General features: G+C 41.6%; 1 protein-coding gene across 9 annotated transcripts in view; it reads right to left on the bottom strand.

The window, feature by feature from the left end:
- Positions 1-20,961, bottom strand: part of LOC143344104 (octopamine receptor beta-1R) — a 107,132-nt gene that overhangs the window by 13,762 nt on the left and 72,409 nt on the right. For 5 of the 9 annotated variants that reach the window (XM_076769790.1, XM_076769792.1, XM_076769795.1 and 2 more), the window contains 2 exons: positions 13,186-14,134; positions 11,121-11,421 (listed from right to left, as the gene is read on the bottom strand). The exons of 2 other annotated variants lie outside the window; for them this stretch is intronic. In XM_076769790.1, coding sequence (XP_076625905.1) covers positions 11,121-11,421; positions 13,186-13,821 — 937 coding nt within the window. In that variant the 5' untranslated portion in view covers positions 13,822-14,134. Of the gene's footprint in view, positions 1-11,120; positions 11,422-13,185; positions 14,166-14,259; positions 14,333-20,961 lie in introns of those variants that run through there. 2 more of the 9 variants (XM_076769797.1, XM_076769793.1) reach the window with 2 other exon arrangements.

Below are 20,961 nucleotides of genomic sequence, written 5' to 3'. Positions count from 1 at the left end.
CTCGGTTCTGCCTTTTCGCCTGCCTCTTGTGTTTGCGTTCTACTCGTTATCTCTGTTTGCACTCCACTCTTGGCATAGTCGATAGCAACTATTTTAAAATAGTTAAGGAGTGCAGTCTAACCATACTATCCCTACTGCGAGCATAATCAAGCATCCTCATTTTACTCTTAGTAGAATACGCATACCTAGCTATGCTTTTAGTATAGGCCAGAATAGTCACCTAACCTTAGTCACGTACTCTTATCATAGTCGAGCGTGTAAACTTAGATCTACTCTGAGCATAGTCAAACATATCAACCTAATCTTAGCACAGTTAAGTATACAACCTAACCCTACTTGTAGCAAACTCAGGGATTCTAGCCTAACTTATTGTCTAACTTATTATCGTCAGTTCCAAACACTTAAGGGGAAAGACTCGGGTAAAATGGTAAAACGAGAAGTGATATTTAACAATTTTTGTACAGCTTAGGGGTTTGCTGAACCCTTCTGCCACTTTCCACGTAGATTCTTTATCATTTCAAGATACAAATATTTTTTTTTATTCCTTATGTGCAGTCTGGCATTTCTTTTCCTTTGATCTAGAATAAAAAATCGAACAAGAACTAACGTACTTCGTAATAATAATTATTTAAACTATGTTTATCTCGTAATTAAATTAGAAATTTATCGCAAGAATCATTTTTTAGTGTTCAGAGTCGTGTATCTTCGAGAATCTTGCATTTTTTAAGGAATCTTAACGCTTGATCTAACCTATTATTAAAAAATGAATTTTTAACGAGAATTTAGCACGTTGACTAATATCGAAAGAAAATAGAAAACACGTTGTGGCTTCCATGGAGGCGATAACGAGAGGGGGATTTGAGTGTCGCGCAAACGATTCGTGTTTTTACGACGATATTTACGGCTTCATTGAAAGTACGTTGAATTTCCATGCTGTTTTCCATTTGGTACGCGCAGCAACACTGATATAAATGGAAATCAGGCCTCCGTCCAGCGTCGTTTTGTTTAAACATTTTCCAACGCGTCGTCTATCACGCTTTCGTTTGCATGGCCGGCGCGGGGAAGTGAATTATGTTACGTCGACCAGCGTCGCGCACTGTATTGTCTGGCGTTTTGTTTCGCGCGAAGAAAACTGGACAATAGCGTTTCAAATTATTTCGCGAGAAGGACGGAGGAAAGCGTGAAAATTCGTGTCGAATTTTACGTCGAAAATTTCAGGGATACCGAACATACTTTTCCAGTAGTCTAACCCATATCGTCGCCTAGAGTCAGACACCCGGTACATCCAGTATATACCCACCCTCGGCGCTTCAAAAGTGTTTAAACTTCGAAAACTAGCGCGAACAGCCACATACGAAATGATATACATGTACCAGCCTACAACCGCGATAGTCAGATCGATACCTAATTCCATTAAATCATGTTTCAATGAACTGTGCGCCAGATCTTCAACCTCGTTTCTCTAAAGAGCGAAGGTTCGTTTGAAAAGAACTTATCCCTCATTCCAATTCAATTTAGCTCCACAAAGGGAATCATTTTCTGCGCGGCTATATACATCTGAGTTCGTTTCATAGGTTTCTTTAAAATTCTCTGTCTCGAGCGTCCCGGTAGCCGGTTTAATTTCGCCCAAAAGCTATCCAGGCTCATTCTCGATCCTCGACACGATCGTCCCACGGATCCTCGTCTTTTCACGAGCGGAAACGCTCGGTGAAATCACTCGCGTGATCCCTCACGAGGAAATCTTATCTTTCCTCAATCTCGTTCAACCCTTGATCCATGTATGGCCTGATCAGACGATCGGGATCCTCCGTTATCACTCGGTCCCTCTATCTTCGCTATCGTTACTCCTCCACTGACCCTGATCTTCGTCTTCACTCACCGTGAAAAAGATCAGGGAACACGTAGACGTGCTTGCCAGCGGACGTTTATTCGAGTTTTCGAGGCTATGAGAATTCTCGTTCCACGAACTTCCCTGAACATGTCGCGACATTATTGTCCCCGATATTTTTTTGCCCCGGCGTTCGTGATACGGAGTTACGCTCGGGGCAGTTCTATTTCACGGGGCGTTAGGTTTGGACGTACGGTAAAATAACGATAATCGACGGCTTACAGGCGGACAAATTATTCTTTGCGTTGTGAGGGCTGCCGTACTACCGACAGAGCTTTCGAATACAAGCATCGTTTTGTTATTGTTTATTATTTTAACGAACCTGTCACGCTGTCTACTCCTAGTGGACTACTCCAACCATCGAGCTGAATTACCACGCTTAATTGAAACAGAGCATCCGCACCGACGAGCGATTAATAAATCACGTTTCTGAATTTATGATCGACGAATTGCCCAAGGCGGAATACCGCATGCCACATTTCCATTAAAATTGTACCACAAGATCGATAAGTTCCTCGTGACGAGTTAAGTGAGATCCTTGTCAACCACAGGGTACGTTCGTACGCCTCCCCACCGACCTTCCATCAAACCCGTATCACCTCGAATATAAAAAAAAAACGCGCAACTACCACCCTCCTCAACCCCGCCCATTCAGTGATCGTTGTAAGCGTGGAAAAATCTACCACAAGAGGCTCTCGATATCCCGCGCGTATCCGGTCGCTGCCTCGGTGTGTAAACAACCCTGAATGATAGAGATTTCTCACCCCCTTGTCACGCCATACCGCTTGTAAACTACCCTGCGAGTCGACGGCTGCCGATGGAGGATTCAGCACCCACTCGTGCGAATTCTCAAGCACACTAATCACTTAATCGCTTTCTGACTTCGGGCTTTTTCTCCAGCACGAGTTACCTATGTTAATAGGCGTTTAGAATAAGAATGAGACATCAATTTGTCAAATAAGTTTGATTCCATCTTGCTATAATTACTTTTTTGCGTGTTAGAGGAAATTGTTGAAGAACTTATTTTATATTTAATATTGCATTACAGGGGGAAACCACTGTGACGGTTCCACAACTATAGATATCTCTTTGGACTCGTGTTTATTACTGGATTTAATTTTAACGTTTCCAATTTCTTCTATGTGCCTCAATTAGTCACAATATTAAGTTACTTCTAGTTATACGATGAAACGTTTAGTTCAAATGCAATGATATTTCACACGACCCTCGAATGATCCAAAGATTAAGAGGTTCAATTTTCATTTTTGCAAATATTACATTAATATTTTAAGGAGGCATTCTTAAAATTGAAAAGAGATAACAAAAAACAATTTCGATTTTTTCAATCCGTCACAGTGGTTTTCCTTAAATTTCCAACCGCTCCTCTGTTTTCTTATTTCCATTTCTAATTCCGAAAAATATCCGGAACGATTAGAAGCGTTTTTAGCGCATCGCTAACCACGGCTTCTGCTGTTTCCACCCCTCTTTCCCGGCGAGTCTGCTGTCGTCGTTTCCAGATATCGAGCGAACAAGTGGAGGGCGAGGGTGTCCGGGGGTGTTCTCGTTGAAGCTGCCTGGAACCGCGTTCACTGACCTACCCTACTGCTCACCGCAGGCTGGGAGAGATCAAGCCCCCTGTAGTTCCCTCGCCCTCTCGTTCTTTCGCGTTTGCCCCATCGCTACTTCTCGCGTCGACCCACCCCTTCCGCGTTCCCAGCCTGGCCTCTTCAGACTCATCTTTACGAACCGTTTTGGCAACCTGCTGGATGGTGCGTGTTGAAACTGAGCCACCAGGGAACGTTCCCCTAGTTTGGCATTAGGAGAATCTTCTAATTATTCGAACGACCAGTGATCCTTTTGTACCCCGGTTAATTGAAACCCAGACTCGAGGAGACGCTTAACGTCTTGCATGTTTATAACCTTAGGCAATCTTGTTAATTGCTGGGTTTGTAGCTTCGAAGAAAGTTCTCTGCCTCTTATTGAGCTAGTCTTGCTCGTCGTTAGGAGATATCGAATCTATCAGGACCTTTTGTACCCAAGTTAATTGAAACCTAAACTGTGGAGGGCAGTCGATATCCGATGATGTTTTCCAGCTCTGCCTAGTCGTCACGAATTAATCTCCTAATTGATTTTGATTGACTTTTCAAAATTGAAATCCACCCAATTCTACGGGAAAAGTTCCAATACTCGTCTCCGATTATACGCCAATTCTCTTACGAAGCACGATATAAAGGAAAGTGCAGTGACCTATTCCAGATGATGGGATGAACTCCGGCAGTGTCTCTGCTCCACCCCCAGTCATTCACACCGCCTGGTACGGGCGCAGAGATCGCAAGAAAAATATTTCTTTTCCCGCCTGCTATTGTTTTTCTTCGCCCGCTGTCTCCCTTTTCTTTGTTCCACCTATCCTCGCGGCTGTACAAAGTTAACGACACGCGGAAAACCGCGCGAAAGTTTTTATCGCAGAAGAGCTCTTTTTGATCATCGACAGCCACGGGAATTGAAAATAGTCGCAGACAAACGGTCCTCCAGCATTCAGAAATCGTTAAATTATCTTTTGTAGATTTTTAAATGCCACCACAGAAGCTCGAAACTCTGCAATTCCCAACGACCTCCAATTAATTTAATTGTCCGTCAATTTCCTGCAAAGGTCGACAAATAAATCGCAAGGTTAAAATCTTCCCAAGGACAGCCCCGAAAAGCAACGGGAAGAACGCGAGGGCGACCGTATTCAATTTTCTATTTAGTTACAATTCCGTGACACGGAGAAGCCCCGAAATATTTCTCCGTCGTACATATTTCAACAAAATCTCCTCGTTTCCCTGGAAGAAGCTTTTGAATCGCTTGTCTGGGAATATAAAGAACTGCGGCTTGATTCAGGGAACCTTTGGCGAAACCGTTAAGGGTTTCGGTGTACCTTTCTTTGTGTTCGGTCCAGCTCGGTCTCGTGCAACCACTTCTTTCTTTCCAGCGTCTGGAAACCACCCGGAAAGTCTCGTATACGGGCCTTTGTGCGATTCTTTCTGGGTCAGTTTCTAAATAGGCACCGACGCTCGTAAAAATCCGCGTCGGGTTGCGTGAAAAGACGAACGGTCGCGGACGTCTGGCCGGAAAGCAAGAAGACGCGGTAGGAAAAGGATTTACTTTGGTTCGACACGTCTTTTTTGGTAAGTGGCTGACCCAGATGAGACGGATGCGGACGCAAGTGTTAGGGTATCTTTGAGAATAGAGGGTCTGCGATGACTGTTTACTTTTGCCTAACTTCAAAGAGGAGCCTTTTGGATGAGAATGTCTTTGACGATTTAAGTAACGCTGAACTTATGGAGCTAGAAACCTTGTACATCGTGGTTTGTCGTGTGTAATGACACGTTAGAGTGCGGATTAAATGTTTATATATTGCCTTTCTAGATGGACCCAAACACCAATATTTATGTAAAAAGTTAGATGAATCTTTGAGAAAGATTGCTTATTTGACTGGACTTTCATGTTCGTTAAATACTCTTTTTATAGAAGAAGTTTTTAAGGCGTGATATGGGCAACAGGCCCTCTAAACTAATCCTGGATCTAATCCTGTAAAAAGGTAGTTCAATGTTGCAGATTTACTGGTGAAACACGATTTCTAATTTTGTAAAGAGTGTATGTGATGACTCGATTAAACTCTTGACTATTGAAACTTTAAATAGCAATTCGTTCTAAAACTGTCGGGCTGAGAGAAGACTGCATTTGATATAGTACGCCTCTGATGTTGAAGTGTTGATTGATGCATTGCTTTCGGGTAATCTGTGAAGGTATTGTCTCTTTGGGCGTACTTGGGTGAAGCAGAAATGGCTAGGTGCCTAGAAACAACTAGGTCAGTCTTTAAGAAAGATTACCTGTATCATCTAATTTGCTTTAAGCTTTCTAGATGTAACGTAGTCGACAGACTTAACTTAATCCTGAAACCAATCTGATATGAAAACACTTAGATTGTGCATACTTGTGAAACACAATGACCTGTTAAAAAAGAAAACTAAGACCACTGATCTACCAAATCCTAATTAACGAGAATTCGCTTTGTTTGTTTACGTATTGACTTATATATTGGGGTTGGTGAACCTAGATGAAGCAGCCACAAGTGCATGTAAAATTAGGTGAATATTTTAAGATTAAACCTAACACAAGCCTCGTAAGATTGCGAAACGACGCGTACGTTCATATTTTATTTATCAAACTTTTCTGTGAAAGATGGCGGTAATGGCCATGGCATTAATTACCACGTAATTAATCACGCGTAGCACTGACGTTTCCACGACCATAATTGCAGACCGACTCGGACAGCCAAAACGGGTCCTCGTTAGGGGAGTTGTACGGTCAAGTGGCTCGTGCATAATTTCGTGGCGACGAAAAGTTTACTTTTGCTCGGTTATCAATTATTCATTCTGCCACGTTTGTATTCGGGTCAGTCGTTAATCCGTTATTATCAAGATTACTCGCGGGAAATAAGGATGTTTCATGAATTATGAATGGTTTGGTTAGTCGCTCCAACCGCTTGGAAACTAAGTTTTATCGATCATTAAGTGGACGCGCTGGATCATCGAGTCTTCATCAGGTTTCTTGGCTAGGAATCAATTTCACCGACTGGACTTGGCTGAAATAAGATAACTAGAACCTAGCTTCTCTTATTTATCGAATCTAAAAACACCCTTCGAGGAGGTTCACGTTTGAACACGTGGATCTATTTTGTACTAGTTCCGCGCGCATAAGTGATTGTCTTAGGTGTCCCAGCAATTTACAGTCTTGGCTCCGGGCCGTGACGTTTATCGTTGCTCATAAACGACGCGTGTATCACATTGTGGCTCGCATGCGCGAGCAATTAAACGGCCAAGTAAACAGATCCTCCGGTATCGTTGATGCTTACCCGTAACTTATGGACCGACTACGTGCAATTTGCTGGCGTGAATTAGGACCAGGCATTGCGATAATTTCACGCCATTGGCGACCACTCTGCCCTGCTTCGTTTCACCTCCCTCCCCACCCACCCTGGAGCATTACGTGCACATTGACAGAGACAATCGCGTGAAATACTAGGTTATTTGCTACGTAAGATGAAATCGTTGCGTAGACTTCGATAATTTGCGAATCTGAGTGACGAGAGTAGTTCGACAAGTGGAATTTGTTTGAAAGATCAGCCAATATTTCTATTTGTAGAGTAGCTGACCAGGTGGGACTGGTATACTACTTTATATAGCCAATTTGTCTAGCTCTCGTTGAACTATTGGGAAACACACTTTCCAAGCATTTTGACTTCACACCAGTTAGCTCTAAAAGTGCCTGAAACTGTCAAATTACCGGTGCCAAGTTGTCTTTCAAACTTCTTAACAGTCTGACGTGAACTTGACTCGGCCAGAGTTGTTTTGAGAAGAATACGTAGGCGGTTTACGTAATCGAACAAATTGACTCTTGTAGGACCCTTCAAGTAGTCAGAACATAGTAAAGAGTTGAAATAGTAAATCTGGAGGGGATTAACCAATTTAAACAAAGTGTATAAAAAGCAATTTGGTACTCGATTTACAGAAATTAGAATTCATCAGATTTTGGATGACTATATCGAAGCTTATTAGAAGGTCAGTCTTTCTGTGGTATAAGTTCTAGGTCAAAGTATCGTTATTAATATTTAGACACTCGCGAATTGCTTTGATATGCGGCCATAATCACGAAATTGGACATGTCCATGACTGGACCTGAAAGCAACACGACCACGAAATGCCAAGTTCGCTGGTTGAAGCTTTTGGCAACGCTTCCGTCTGGCTGTCCTCCACCAGGCTGATCGCTTACGAGATTCATAGCTCACTGTCACCAGAGGCATATTTATACTGCCGACTCGCGGGAATATTTTCGATTTGTCATGTTACGGAACGGTCTCGCAGCTTTAAATATGGCGCGCGCGAGCGGAGAAAGTGAGAAACTCGGGAAATATGGCGCCACAGTCGATGTAAAATGATGGCGGATCGGCCAAATGCGATTACTAGTTGCGCTGAATGTCGATTAGAGAAATTGATACGTTTATTTGTCGGAACAAAGTATGATAAAGGGATTTCAATATTCAAATGCATTCATTTATGACCATCTTGCACGAGGAAATAAATTTTTGACCGAAACGTGATTATCACGGCAAGAGTGACTCTTTTTTTATTTTAGTTCCAGTTCCCACTTAGACTGAATTGAACGTTTGCCAATGAGCAATGTTTATTGGACTTTATTGCAAAATTTAAGGGGATATTACAAAACGTGCTTATTTTCGTAAAGCCTTCCGACAGACTTTATGTTGCTCCCAACTGTAATTTCTTTGTCTCGGGCAGACCTAAATTTGTACATACTACTTTTCGATTTTCGCGATTAAATTATTGGAAGTTCTTTTAATTACGACTGGGTTACGTTGGAAGTTCGATAAACGTCGAAATAAATTCGAGTGTAAAGTGACACGTCGTTCGAGTAATACGCGCCAACACGCGGGATACATCGATGCATCTCGCCAATAATAAACGCCATGTTCATTACACAGAGAGTACTAAATTTCTCTGGTGCCACGTTATTTCAGGCGAAATGCATTTAGACGTAAATGCATCCCCGTCGAGACAAAATTCTCGCTCCCATACGCGATACCCACGCCAGGTTAAAAGCGACACTTAGGCTGACGACGCGCTCGCGACGCCTAAATGCTTCCAGCTGGAAAATTTCATTCTCGCCCTGTTAAATCGATCCATTCACAAAGATCGACTTAAAGTCACCCGACACTCGTCCATCCATTACGTAAAATTACTATTATTGTTATTATATCTCTCGACCATTTTTTGTCATAGTTTTGACAGTTTTTAATTTCTGTATAATTCTTATGACTACACTACCCAAACTTGAATTTCAGTAAATGATCTCGCGTTTTTCTCTTATTAAAAGAAAATTCCACAAAGGTGACACATTAAAGTCTGATCTCGCTAATTTGGTATTGTAAATTAATGTTAAATATTCGTTGACGTTAACAGCTGCTATTTTGCCAAACGCCCAAACAGCTCATTTCATCGGTGACGCAAATTGAAAGGAACACCGTTCTTTCCAAGCATTCCAACGGTCAAGACAAAAAAGGAAATTGAGTTAGGCTTCAGTTAAGAAGCTCCATTTACCATTCCAGTAACAAATTACGACTATTATCGCCGCGCAACTGCGTGCTGTGATCTCCGACGATAAGAAAAATTCTCGTTCCGAGTCGCTGATCATCCGCACCATTCGGATTGTCGGTCATGTTTGAAATATAACCACCCATTTCTATGCCACCTTTTCACCTCTGTCGGACGTAACGCGAGAAAAATTACCGCTTTAGATTGAATTATAATTCCTTGCTGTTGTAAAATGTGTGACTCAGAGAAATTGGGGACATTAATTGGATTAGAGAATATCTGTTGCATTTAAGAACAAAAAACAGTAAAACAGATTTTAAAACGGTCAAAAATTGTATCGTAAACATGTCAAATCTGGGCATTGTAAACGCTGAAGCGAATAAAAAGGTACCCCTTTAATTGTCGCGGTTGCTACCTCGATAAGTGTCACATCATTACCAACGCCAACGTTATTATACTCCACTCGCCTTTCGTATAATGAATAATAGTAATAATTAATGTCACAATTTGTGAAATATTTGTTCTGAATTATTAAAAAATGCACCATTCTTTCTGTGAGACATCAGACCTCGGGCGGCTTGCATAAGAACAGTCTAATTGTCGACTTACGAGCCCTGAACGAATCACTTGTTTCCATTCAATTCCCTTCCCAGCGGAGTCGAAATTTATCCTTGAACGTCGCACCAAGGGCCGTTTTTACGCGCCGCCTTCGACAAATTACCGTGAAATTTCGCCACGGAATTAAGGTCGTTCCATGGCGCTAGCGACAGGCTCAAAACGCTTCGAATGTTGCCCGGATTAATACCACGAAACATCGAATACAAAATAGGAAAATTAAACGTTTGAAAATCGCCTAAAATAACTTGTAGCTTTTTTTATTTTCTCACTCGACACTTGAAAAATGAAACCCACAAATATTTGAACAAATTGTTCCTTAAACGTAGAAAAGAATTTAAACCTTGAATTTCTCAGTTTGTTTATAGAATCATTGATTTGTGATTTGCTCGAAAATTCGTCGGACCATGGAACGGCCATCACTACCATTAACCTTGGCGGGCATTGAAACTGGCAGAGAAATTACATACGGCATCGATCTCGATCATTACGGACGCATGCAATTTTTGCCCGCGGTAATTGGCCACACTTAAACGCATTTTTACGATACGATTGCCAAACCGAACGTTTCGAGGGGCCACGGCGTTTTTGCGCGATCCTCGATCCTCGATCCTCTTTGTTCTTCTTTCCCTTCGATTTCGATTCAACCATCAATGTCTTTCGACTTTTATTTATGCCCCAATTTACAGAACGTTCGTGACAGATAAAGTCTTGTTCCCCGGGGAGAAAAAAAAAATCTGGAGTTTCAATTTGCAGTAAATTTTCAGTGAAAAGAGTTTCATTACCGTAGGAACTGTCAAGTGGAAGGTTCAGAAAATTTATCGAGCAAGTTTGGTTCTTGGAAGATGGAAACCCCTTCGAAAATAGTTGCGGAATCGATTCTAAAATAATAGATATTTCGCTACTGGAACAAAGTGCCTTTAAGTTTTATTAATTTTCGTTCAAATTGGAAATTCGTAAAAATAATATACACGTTTGAAGTTGGGCCTGAATTAAACAAAAGGTATCTTATTTTTTCGCGATAAATTTTACTATCTAAATAATCTTTCTAATAAAAATGTTTCGTGGCAAAAATAATTTTCACGAATCACAGTTTGTTTATTTTCTACCGTTGTTTCAAAACAGTCACTTAATACGTGTCTCGTAAAATAGATTTCCAAGAGACGCTCTAAAAATACGAAACCTCCAGAATTTCGTGGTCGTGTGCAATAATGCTAGAGCCAGAAGTGTCTCGCGACGCGAATTTCAGGAAGTGTGAACAGTTTCAGTGGCAATGAAAAAACAGTGTAACACTGTTTTATAGCGGTAAGGAATTATAATTCAATCTAAAGTGGTAATTTTTCTTACGATACGTCTGAAGGAGGTGAAGAGGTGGCGTAAAAATAGTTGTATTTCAAACATGACTGACGATACTCGACCCTGTATTTTTGTTTGCTTTTTTCTTTTTTTTTTTTTTTACCACTCACCGTTCTCCACGTTCAGCTCCGCGGCGGTTCTGTAAGAAATAGGCCTCCCAAAGTCGCTGACATCGCTCGGATGCAGCAATAATTGATGAGACGCTCTGGAATGATGCCTGGAGGTGGACACACGATGCAAGTGAACACTATTTAGCACGGTATTGCTGGAGGCACGGCTCAGTGCCTCCCTTTGACGCACAGCCTCCTTGTAGATCTTGCAGTACATCACGATCATCACGACGCCAGGTATCCAGAATGACACCGAGGAACTTATCACCGCGTATGGTTTATTCACCAGGAATTTGCATATCTGATTCAACGAAATTCGACGATGATTTTTAACAAAACGTTCCATCGATAGATTTAGATTTATTCAAGTCGGTTAGATTCTTGGTGATCTCTTACGAACCTGTTCGGTATCCCCTGACATACGAAATTGTTAAACCCCGGAATTGACAAGCCTAAGCCGAAGGAAACGCACAAACTGAACGAAGAAAAGTTTTAAAAGAAATATTTCTAACCAGATATTTTAACTAGACAACAAATAGCTACGAAGATTAATGATACCAGCGACGAAATTGAAACTAAAGTTTCTGAAGTTACAGCTAGAAATTAGGAAGATCCACGCTTCAGACGTTCATTGTCCGAAACAGTTCGGTGTAATGACGCTGTTCAAGAAACTCTCGAGGAAATTCCCAAGGAAAGCAATAAATTTCACACCATCTTCCTTCGGTCGCTAGTTCCATTCCGGCCGCAATTTCTCGAGGATAAATTATAATAATGTACGTGCACCAGTACGTGTATCTTTCCATGTATGCGTCCGAACAAAGTTATAAGTGCTCGAATACCGGATGAGAAGCTATAAAACAACGGAATATGACTTTGGATATAATAACGGAACATGTTGTTTGGAAACTACGCTAACTGCGGTTGAACAAGAAACATTGCGTAACTGGAGTCGAGGAAATGTTCGCTGTCTCTCTTGAAACACACCAGACGTGTGAAAACATGGCCGTTTTTCAGCGCCCACGGAAATTCGTTGAATCAGTTTTCCTTTCTTATTCCACTCCATTCACGGTTCCATTCTTTTTCCATAACGCAGTAATTATAGTCCGGTTCTAATTTACTGATAAATTTTAGCAAACACAAGAGAAATCAATTTTAAAGTAATTCATATCTACGTTTATGAATTTGAAGCTAAACGCACGATAGGAAGCGATGATATTAATGAAACGAACAGTTCAATTACGACGAAGAATCAAAGTGAAAATAGGCCCAGAATATTTGGAAACAATGTAATGTACAAAGGAATGCAACGTATGTGTTGGACGTAGAATTATTAAAGCTATTAATCCTCAGTTTCCGTTTATAGTACGCTCGGATAACAGGCTGACACTAAATCATCTCTATGCAAATTTCGAAGGCCGTTCATCTTGCCTATAGTTTCCTTTCGTTGCATTCCTCGTTCGATTTTCCACGGATTGGAATTCTATCTTGCGCGATTCAAGTGTAAATACCTAATGGAATATTCTATTAACAGAAATGAGCGAATAGAACTGCGCTGGTATACGAGATTAACGTAAAAACGAGTACAAATTGCAAATTATCTCGTAGTTCCATGCAGTGAACAACGAAATATCAATCGAAAGAATTTCCTCTACAAACATAATCCCACATACAGTATATATAAATGACTCTAGCAACATATACATCTGCAAGTACCCTAAACTGGTCATTTTAAGAAGTGCTACAACACTGTCTGTACTACTGAAACTAGGATTAAGGAAGAAATCCAACTCCCGGTAACTAGTCACCAAGATCTATTATCGAGAATGGACGTCAAATAGCATCCCTACACTTAAGGGGGGGAGACTCGTGTAAAATGGTAAAACGAGAAGTGATATTTAACAATTTTTTTACAGCATAAAGGTTTCATGAAACTTTTCGCCAACTTCCGGACGGATTGAAGGATTTTAATCCTTGTGCTTTAAGAAAATTGTCAAATATCACTTCTAGTTTTGCTATTTTACATGAGTCATCCCCCTTAATACAACGCGAATCATCCAAACTCTACCTGAGGATTATCTCGCAGATAGTCAAGGTGTTCTTTCGTGGCGTACCAGCCCATGAAAATAGGGATGAAGCTGATCAGAGCTGGCAGAAGCCACGCGCTACCCAGCATACAGGTCACGGTGATCCTCCTCATGATGGCCGCGTATTCCAGAGGCCTGACGATCGCGTAGTACCTGTCCACGCTGATGCAGCACAGATGGAGGATCGAGGCCGTGGAGAAGTAGACGTCGAGGGAGCTCCATACGTCGCACATGACCCTGCCGAATACCCAGCGTCCCGTCAGCTCCACGGACGCGTTGAAGCTCATCGCGCAGACCGCCACCAAGAAATCAGCTGCAGCCAGGCTGACCACGTAGCGATTGGTGGGCACTCGCAACTTCCTGTGACGTCTGACGCTGGCTATCACCAGGGTGTTGCCTATCAACGCAGTCACGATGATGCTGATTATCACCACGCCCTTTATCACCGTCCAGATCACGGGGGACTGCTGATACGAGTCTCCGGAGACGGTGACCGCTTGCAACGTGCTCCTCACGGTCGTGTTCAACGACTCCGAGAGGCGATCGATGCCGGTGGTTGTACTAATCCTGCCCAACGATAAGTCCACGTCCTCCTCTGCTGGCTCACTGACTTCCATTCCAAAGTACACGGCCTGGGTGCATGTTAGACGCCGGAACACGGTTCAGGGTATAGTCTGTTGCTCCCGAAACGCGGCTTTGAAGTTCCTGCAGCTGCTGGGGGACATCGAGCGCCAACGGTTCTGAGTGTCGACATGCATGGCGCTTCCGGGAGTTCGGAATTGGTTTCGCGGTCAGATCCAGGTCTGATATCTGTTACAATTTAACGAAATGCTACTCTACCATCTCCTATCGTTGATGTTTCGATAGGGTTTGAAACGCAAACGTTGGCACACTGGGTGTTTCTTCCTACATACGTCTTTTTGTTTATACCTAGATTAGAAGAATTGGACGAGGTCTAAGTCTACTTAGACATTAATTGATCGTGTAGTTAGAAGTGACTGGTGTCTTTGATTCGAACGCTAAATCGATCAAACGCGTTCTGCAAGCGAACTTACAGGAGTTTATTGGGCAATCTGTTAGCTTGAAATCTGTTTACTATTGTGGCGTCGCCTTTCATGCTCGCCACCAACCCTGGGAAAAATTTTAGTAGAGGATTCTAGAGGTTAAAATAAGACGAAAATCAAGAATACCAATTTGTTGATGAAGGCTTCGTTAAAAAGTTATTAACGTTTAAAGTTCCGCCCATACTGAATTTTTTTCTCGAAACTGAGTAGGATTTCGGGGGTATGTATAATGACCAAAAATGATTGCAATTGACCCCTGCAACTGAAAATAATTTTTTTAAAATGATTTGAAAAATTTTTTTTTCCATCGTAAAATTTCACATCTCCTCGAATTTTTTTCTAGAAAGTGGGTAGGATTTCGGAGGTATGTGTATTCACCAAAAATGATTATAATTGACCCCCGCAACAGAAAATAATTTTTTCAAAACGATTTGAAATTTTTGAATTTAATTGTTAATAACTTTTCGTCTTATTTTGACCTCTAGAATCCCCCATTAAAATTTTTCCCAGGGGTGACTAAACGCCTTGTATACACTTCTCGATCGACTTCCTAATATCCCAGTCGATTAAAACTAACAATAAGTCCTAAGAAATTCTCGAGTTCCTAAAAGTCTCCGAGTGCAAAGGGTTAAACAGAGGGAGACATTAGTGTTCGATTCACGGGCCTACTTAAAAGTTGCCAAAGTAATCCTAAAATTTAAACAACGGAGACACTTCTCTTGATAATTTAATGTAAACGAAAGGATGAACAAAGTTTCTGAAACTCATATGAAAGGTGAACGCGCGCGACCAGCGAGTATACTTTCCACATAAACATCCCTCCACCCCCGGTGCTGCAGAGCATACCTTAACATTAAAGTAAACTCTGGTTGGAGTGCCGGGCGAGACAAGTTGTATGCATATTTAGCTTGCCCGAAAAACACCGTCCTCTCGGGTCTTCCAAGTAAAACGCAAACAGTAGGGAACGTAGACATAATGCGTAAGTATCTGACCTGGAATTACGAGTAGAAAACCCAGTAGAGGCAAAGTTCCGGTTTTTTTGCAAGTATGCACCTGCACACGTTGAACAGAACTTCTAATCTTCGAAGTATCGCGTAAGTTTAACGCGCTGGGGATATTAACGTCTCTAGCTTGAGATCTTCGATAAGTATAGGGACACCAGAAGCATTTCTCAGCACTATTCGACGGAAAAGGAGTTTAATTTATAGTAGCGATTCTATAATCGATCCGTGTTCGAGGCAACGGTTTAACGAGGTGGGTTTCAGGTTTTGAAATTACATTATAACGATCCAGTCACGACTAGGTGTACTCGTTCACGCTGATGACAGAGCCATAATACGATTTCAACCACAATCGCGTGTAAATTTAGTCCCTGTTTACATTAATGGTTTCATGGTTGAACGGTGGCAGCCAATAGTTGTCAAATAATTGCGTTTTCATTGACGTTGCTCCTCGAATCTAGTTAACCATATATGGTTTATTAATGAGCATAGCGGATTCAACAGGTTATTCTAACTTCGTGTGCTTTCAATGCGATCGTAAACACCCTATCTTCGAACAATTCTCGACATGCAACGTCTGCCACGGCTCAGTCCGAATAACACGGCTCGAAACCACCTGCCAGTGCGGGGGAGACAGTGTCCTGGCGTCAGAATCCTACAGAAGGACTGCTTAATCCATGTCCCCGATGCTAAATACAGAAGCAGACTTAAAACTTGCCAGTTGTTAGGTTCAGCCAGCTTTAGGGGGGACTGGGCGATAACTGCTGGGACTAAAGAGCTATCCATCTAGATAGAGACGAGTGGCAACACACAGAATCAGACCTAGAACTTGTCAGCTAATAGATAAGGTTAACATAATTTGAAGCTGAGTTGAATAGCTTTGAATACTAAACGAAAGACTTAGATGAATGATAGTCTTACGAGGACGCCAGAGTACATCCAAAGTCAGACTTGAAACTTGCTAGCTGGTACAAATAGTTTTAAATGGAATTAAGAGATAAGATAGCTTCACACGTAGAACTGCAGAGTCAGGGATGATAGAAACGTAGGCGAAGCATTGGCGTATTTTCATATTAATTAGAAGCATATTTCCCCCAACTGTGCAGGTGCCTCGATCTCGAATAATGGCTTCAAACTAGCTGACGACGAGTCTTCAAACTCGCGATGCGTATTTAACTGCACGAAGTTCCATTCACACTATAGCGAAGACCAATTACTCCGCAAGGATTGCGGGTCTGTCGTTATTATGTTAATGTCACGGATACTCGAGATGAGACTTACGGATCCCTGGAAACTTTAGACCGAAAGGGGGAAAAGCCAACGTGTGCGTGCCTTTGTTGCTAGCCTCTTACGCAACCATAGTTTTGTTTCATAGTAGTACGTCACTATTCAATTTTCTTTTTTCTTTAAATTAAGCGACTTCAGGATTTTATTTATCTATCTAAGGTGTATGCAGTGGCTTGTTAAAGGTACTGATGAAAACATGCCATCAAAACGTAAGGTAATTGGTTACCTTACTCTATCGCTCCTTTGTTATTTTTTGTTGTAACATCTACTGGTTAATTGACACGTACTGCTACAATGGAAGCAGGAAATTACACTGCACGACAGGGAGATACTTAATAATATGCCATTACTCGCTGACCTCTAGACCTCTATCTACAACAGCTATAGATGTTTGGACTGGTGTTTATCACTGGATTTACTTTTAACGTTTCCAATTTCTTTTAGTGCACTCTTTTATCATATACTGGATGCCTTAGTCACAATATCAAGTTATTTTTAGTTATACGATGAAACGTTTAGTTCAAATATAAATGATACATGACCTTTGAATGATCCAGAGGTTAAGGAAAATAAAGGCAATTTTCAAACATTTTTTGAGCGTAACTATGAAACCTTTTCTGATAAATGTTTAATGTTTTCGAAAGTACATTTCTAACTACTTCGTGTAAAAATTTCGTATAAAATATTAATTATTATAGCCATAATAGGAACCAACGTGAGTGGCCTCCAAAAATTTGTTAGAAAGTTGTGAAACAAGAAATCAATGTGTATATATGCAGACGGAAAGTCGGTCGAGTACTTGCGAGAGGAACGGCCCCTCTGGCGACGAGCATGGGAAGCGATGGACCCCACATTATATTTTTTACATCTACTGAATCTTCTGTAGCTTTCTCAATTTTGCGAATTTTACTTTAATATTTTCAAGGGTCGTTCTTAAAACCGCGAAGCATTGAAAAGAGATAAAAAAATTTTTTAATCCGTTACATTTCCCCCTGTTATCAATATTTATCGAAACGTCGACGTTTTATCGCGAGAGAAACAACGTGTATCGTTTTCCTATTGTTGTCAACATATCGTCTACAGGAAATCAGGCCAATCCCAGCATCCTCATCGAATGCTCCGCGTTTCCGGCGGAACTACGGGCGTTTCGGGCGCCATTAATTACGCCCATTGAGGCCTCCGCCTCGCGATTCTCGAGTGGCCGTTTCTCACGCGGTATCTGACGCTGAAGTGATCTAGACCTTGACTCTAGTGGGACTTATTGATAATGCTCGCGCGGCGACTAACCGGCGGATGTGTCGGCGTTTCGCGATTGAGATGGGCCTGGAAGGAAACGTACGATAATGGCCCTGGCACGGAACGTTTCGCGTGCACGGCCGAGCGTCGCGAAGAATCGGGAAACCTCGTACGTCTGCTGCTCGGACAGACGAGCCTCGGACCTTGGCAGCGATATTCGCGTCGAGAGCGTGGGATGGGTAACGAAGTTATGGAGAAATAGGCCTAACGACGTGACGAAATTGAACTCGAAGACTCCGTGACACGTACAGTAATAAATACTCTTTTCGAAGTAAGGAAACATATCTCGAATAAATTGTTACTCCGCGATTTCACTCGGATGCATTATTGGAGAAAATTGCGTACGAAACGGGGAATTATATTCGCGGCCTTCTGTCTATCGAGAAAATTTTGAACACAAATTTATCGATAGTAAAAATTCGTGATGACACCAGTGTCTGTATGTGCGTCAGTCGAAATTTTATAAGGAAATAAATTATCGAAAATCCCGGAATGATGCTCAAGGCCGATTCGATGAACTTAAGGTCATCCTCGAGAGGTTGTGCACTTGCTCTTGTAATTGCAGTGCCAATAAATTCGCGGAATTAAACGATTCCACGAATCGCTCGGCCATGATATTAGCAATTGCTCTTTCAACTTGTTTGGCTGCACATATTTCGTTTCTCTCGTTTTTTTCGCGATGTTTATTCGCTTCTCTGACGGTGTCGCGCGACGAAACGAGGTCTTGGTTATTCAAAGACTAGTTATTATTAACGTTCCTCCAGTGGACCCGCTCGTTACCTTTAAGACGTCCCATCAACGATTTCTCCTCCGCTTTCTCAGCGCCGCCTCGTTCTATATTCATGATCGCGAGTATAATTTAAAAGCTTCCGGCTCCTCTTCGTCAACCGAAGGTTCAACGCTCGGACGTCGCGATTGGTTTCTCCTTCTATTTTAACGAACTCCCAAAACCGACGTATAATCACTAAACTTCCTATTCCACTGGTTTTGTACGCCATATTATTATTCTTCATTATATGCATCAATTGGGCTGAGACCCTGTACATAACCTGAAATTACTACGTGTTCCAATTTACATTCTTCGGAACTCCGTGCAAATTGCTTCTGAATAACGACGAAGAACCTTCAAACTCGAATTTCGATTAATTACCAATTCTCTCGAAATTGCTCATAAAATAGAGTAAACAAACCGAAAATATTCCCATCTAAATAATAATATGGCGAATAATTAGTTTGCGACAATACCTGGATGTGTAGAAAAAGGTAAAATATCAATTGCGTTGCATTGAAACGTGCACAGAGTTCGTATAAAGAAGGTTAAATAGGTCATATGTTTATGTGAATTTATTGTATTATTTTCAAGTGTTAAATTCCTGAAGCTAGCCCCGCATATTACACCTTGTATAAATTATCAAGGGGGATCGTACGGTTAACAGGGTCAAGTGTGTCATAACTAGGTTTACAAGCAGGGGAATGAAATGTCGGTCTTCTTTTAACACATCTGGGTGGCAATTGGTTACACCATTAATGGTCTTGCACAAGATAGGTCAGTCACTGTTCTGCGTGCTACCAATTCGTCATATTAAGAGCTCTCGCTATTGAACCGTAGGTTGGCATACTATCTACATACTGATATTCAACAAATTTAAAGAATCTATTCAACAGAAAATACATCCATGCATTTTTAGAGCAGCAATATAAATTATTATATTAGCGGAAGCCTTGTTTCAAGCAACGAGCATTTAGGAACGAGCCTTTTTATCTTAATAAATCAAACGAATGTATTAAATATTTATAGTCTCGTCGATATTTCCAAATGCGAAATAAAACAGTCGTGCACGTGTTTTATATCCAAGTCATTGTTGTTTGATGTCTCGTATCAGAGATTATGTTACGAATGGAACGTCAGTGATGTAAACATCATTCTAATCCGGTCAAGCAGACCGTAAACAATCGCGGGGAGATATCAGACATTTCTGTATCGTGTCACGTCGTTATTCTGACGTTGAAGTTGTAGATATCCATGTCACTTGCGAGCGAATGGGAGTAGCAGGGAAACTGAGCATCTTTATCGAGAAACGTCCGTTTGCATTATGCAGTGGGTGGTCAAATTATCAGTCAGGCGTATTAGATTATCAGTTGCACAGCGTATTCTGAATCTCTAATAATATTCGTGGACAAGGCATCGTTTTATAATTAACAGGAAAATTTAATGGAATCTGTGATTGTCCGAAAAATCGTGTAATTGTATTTGAGTAGAGATCTGAGTATTCCGGGAACACTCGTTGGACTTTGAGTGTCATTCATCACGAGTCAGAGCAAAATTTCGCGAAGGTACCTGCGATGGCCTCGTTCGCCCGTAAGAATAACCAAAAACGAAAGGAAAATGCTGGTATAATCAGCGCAGTGTCGAGAGCTGTTGCTCGTAAATCGTGTCTCCACGTCAAGAAGAGACTGTCGCGTGCATTACGTGATCATGATGTGCCAAGCTTCTCCTCGTGTTCCTTCGAACTGCGGAGAAACCTCTGCAGCGTCTGGTATTGTGATTCAAATAAGAGTTAGCCACTTGTTTCCTTCTGTCAACGCTATGCAACCGACCAGTGATGCGGTTCTGCGAGACGTCAAGTGGAAACTTGAGCAAACGATACTATAGCACCTCGGTTGTTGCAAGAAAATTGGGTCGGAGAAACGATCGAGGCAATCCTAGTTATTCAGAATTTCCATTCCGAGTTCTCATATTTTTCTTACTTTATTTTACAAGATTTTTTCGTTCCTCGATACCCAAAATACTCTTATACCGGGGGAGTCACATAAAACTTGACATTCACTCGTGTACTTCGTATCGATTTTTTTGTAATACCGACAACGATTTTAACGATCCTTTTTCTAAGACGCTCGAGAGTTCCTTGAATAATTCCACTGCAATTACAGAAGTTGATCAGACTGGTCGATTAACGCGCGATAAATTAACTAATAATGACCGAAGTGAGTCAGGAACCAGTTTGAAACACGATCGAAGCAGACGCAAGTAATGGCTTCCTGCATGGGCATAATCGTGGAATAAGTAACTCGCATTTCTCGAATCGCTTGCTCTAAAAACTTCAACGAT

Source organism: Colletes latitarsis, chromosome 7, assembly GCF_051014445.1.
Source record: "Colletes latitarsis isolate SP2378_abdomen chromosome 7, iyColLati1, whole genome shotgun sequence".
Lineage (NCBI taxonomy): Eukaryota > Metazoa > Arthropoda > Insecta > Hymenoptera > Colletidae > Colletes > Colletes latitarsis.
Note: the sequence above shows the minus strand (reverse complement) of the source record. Positions and strands in the feature narration are given on the sequence as shown.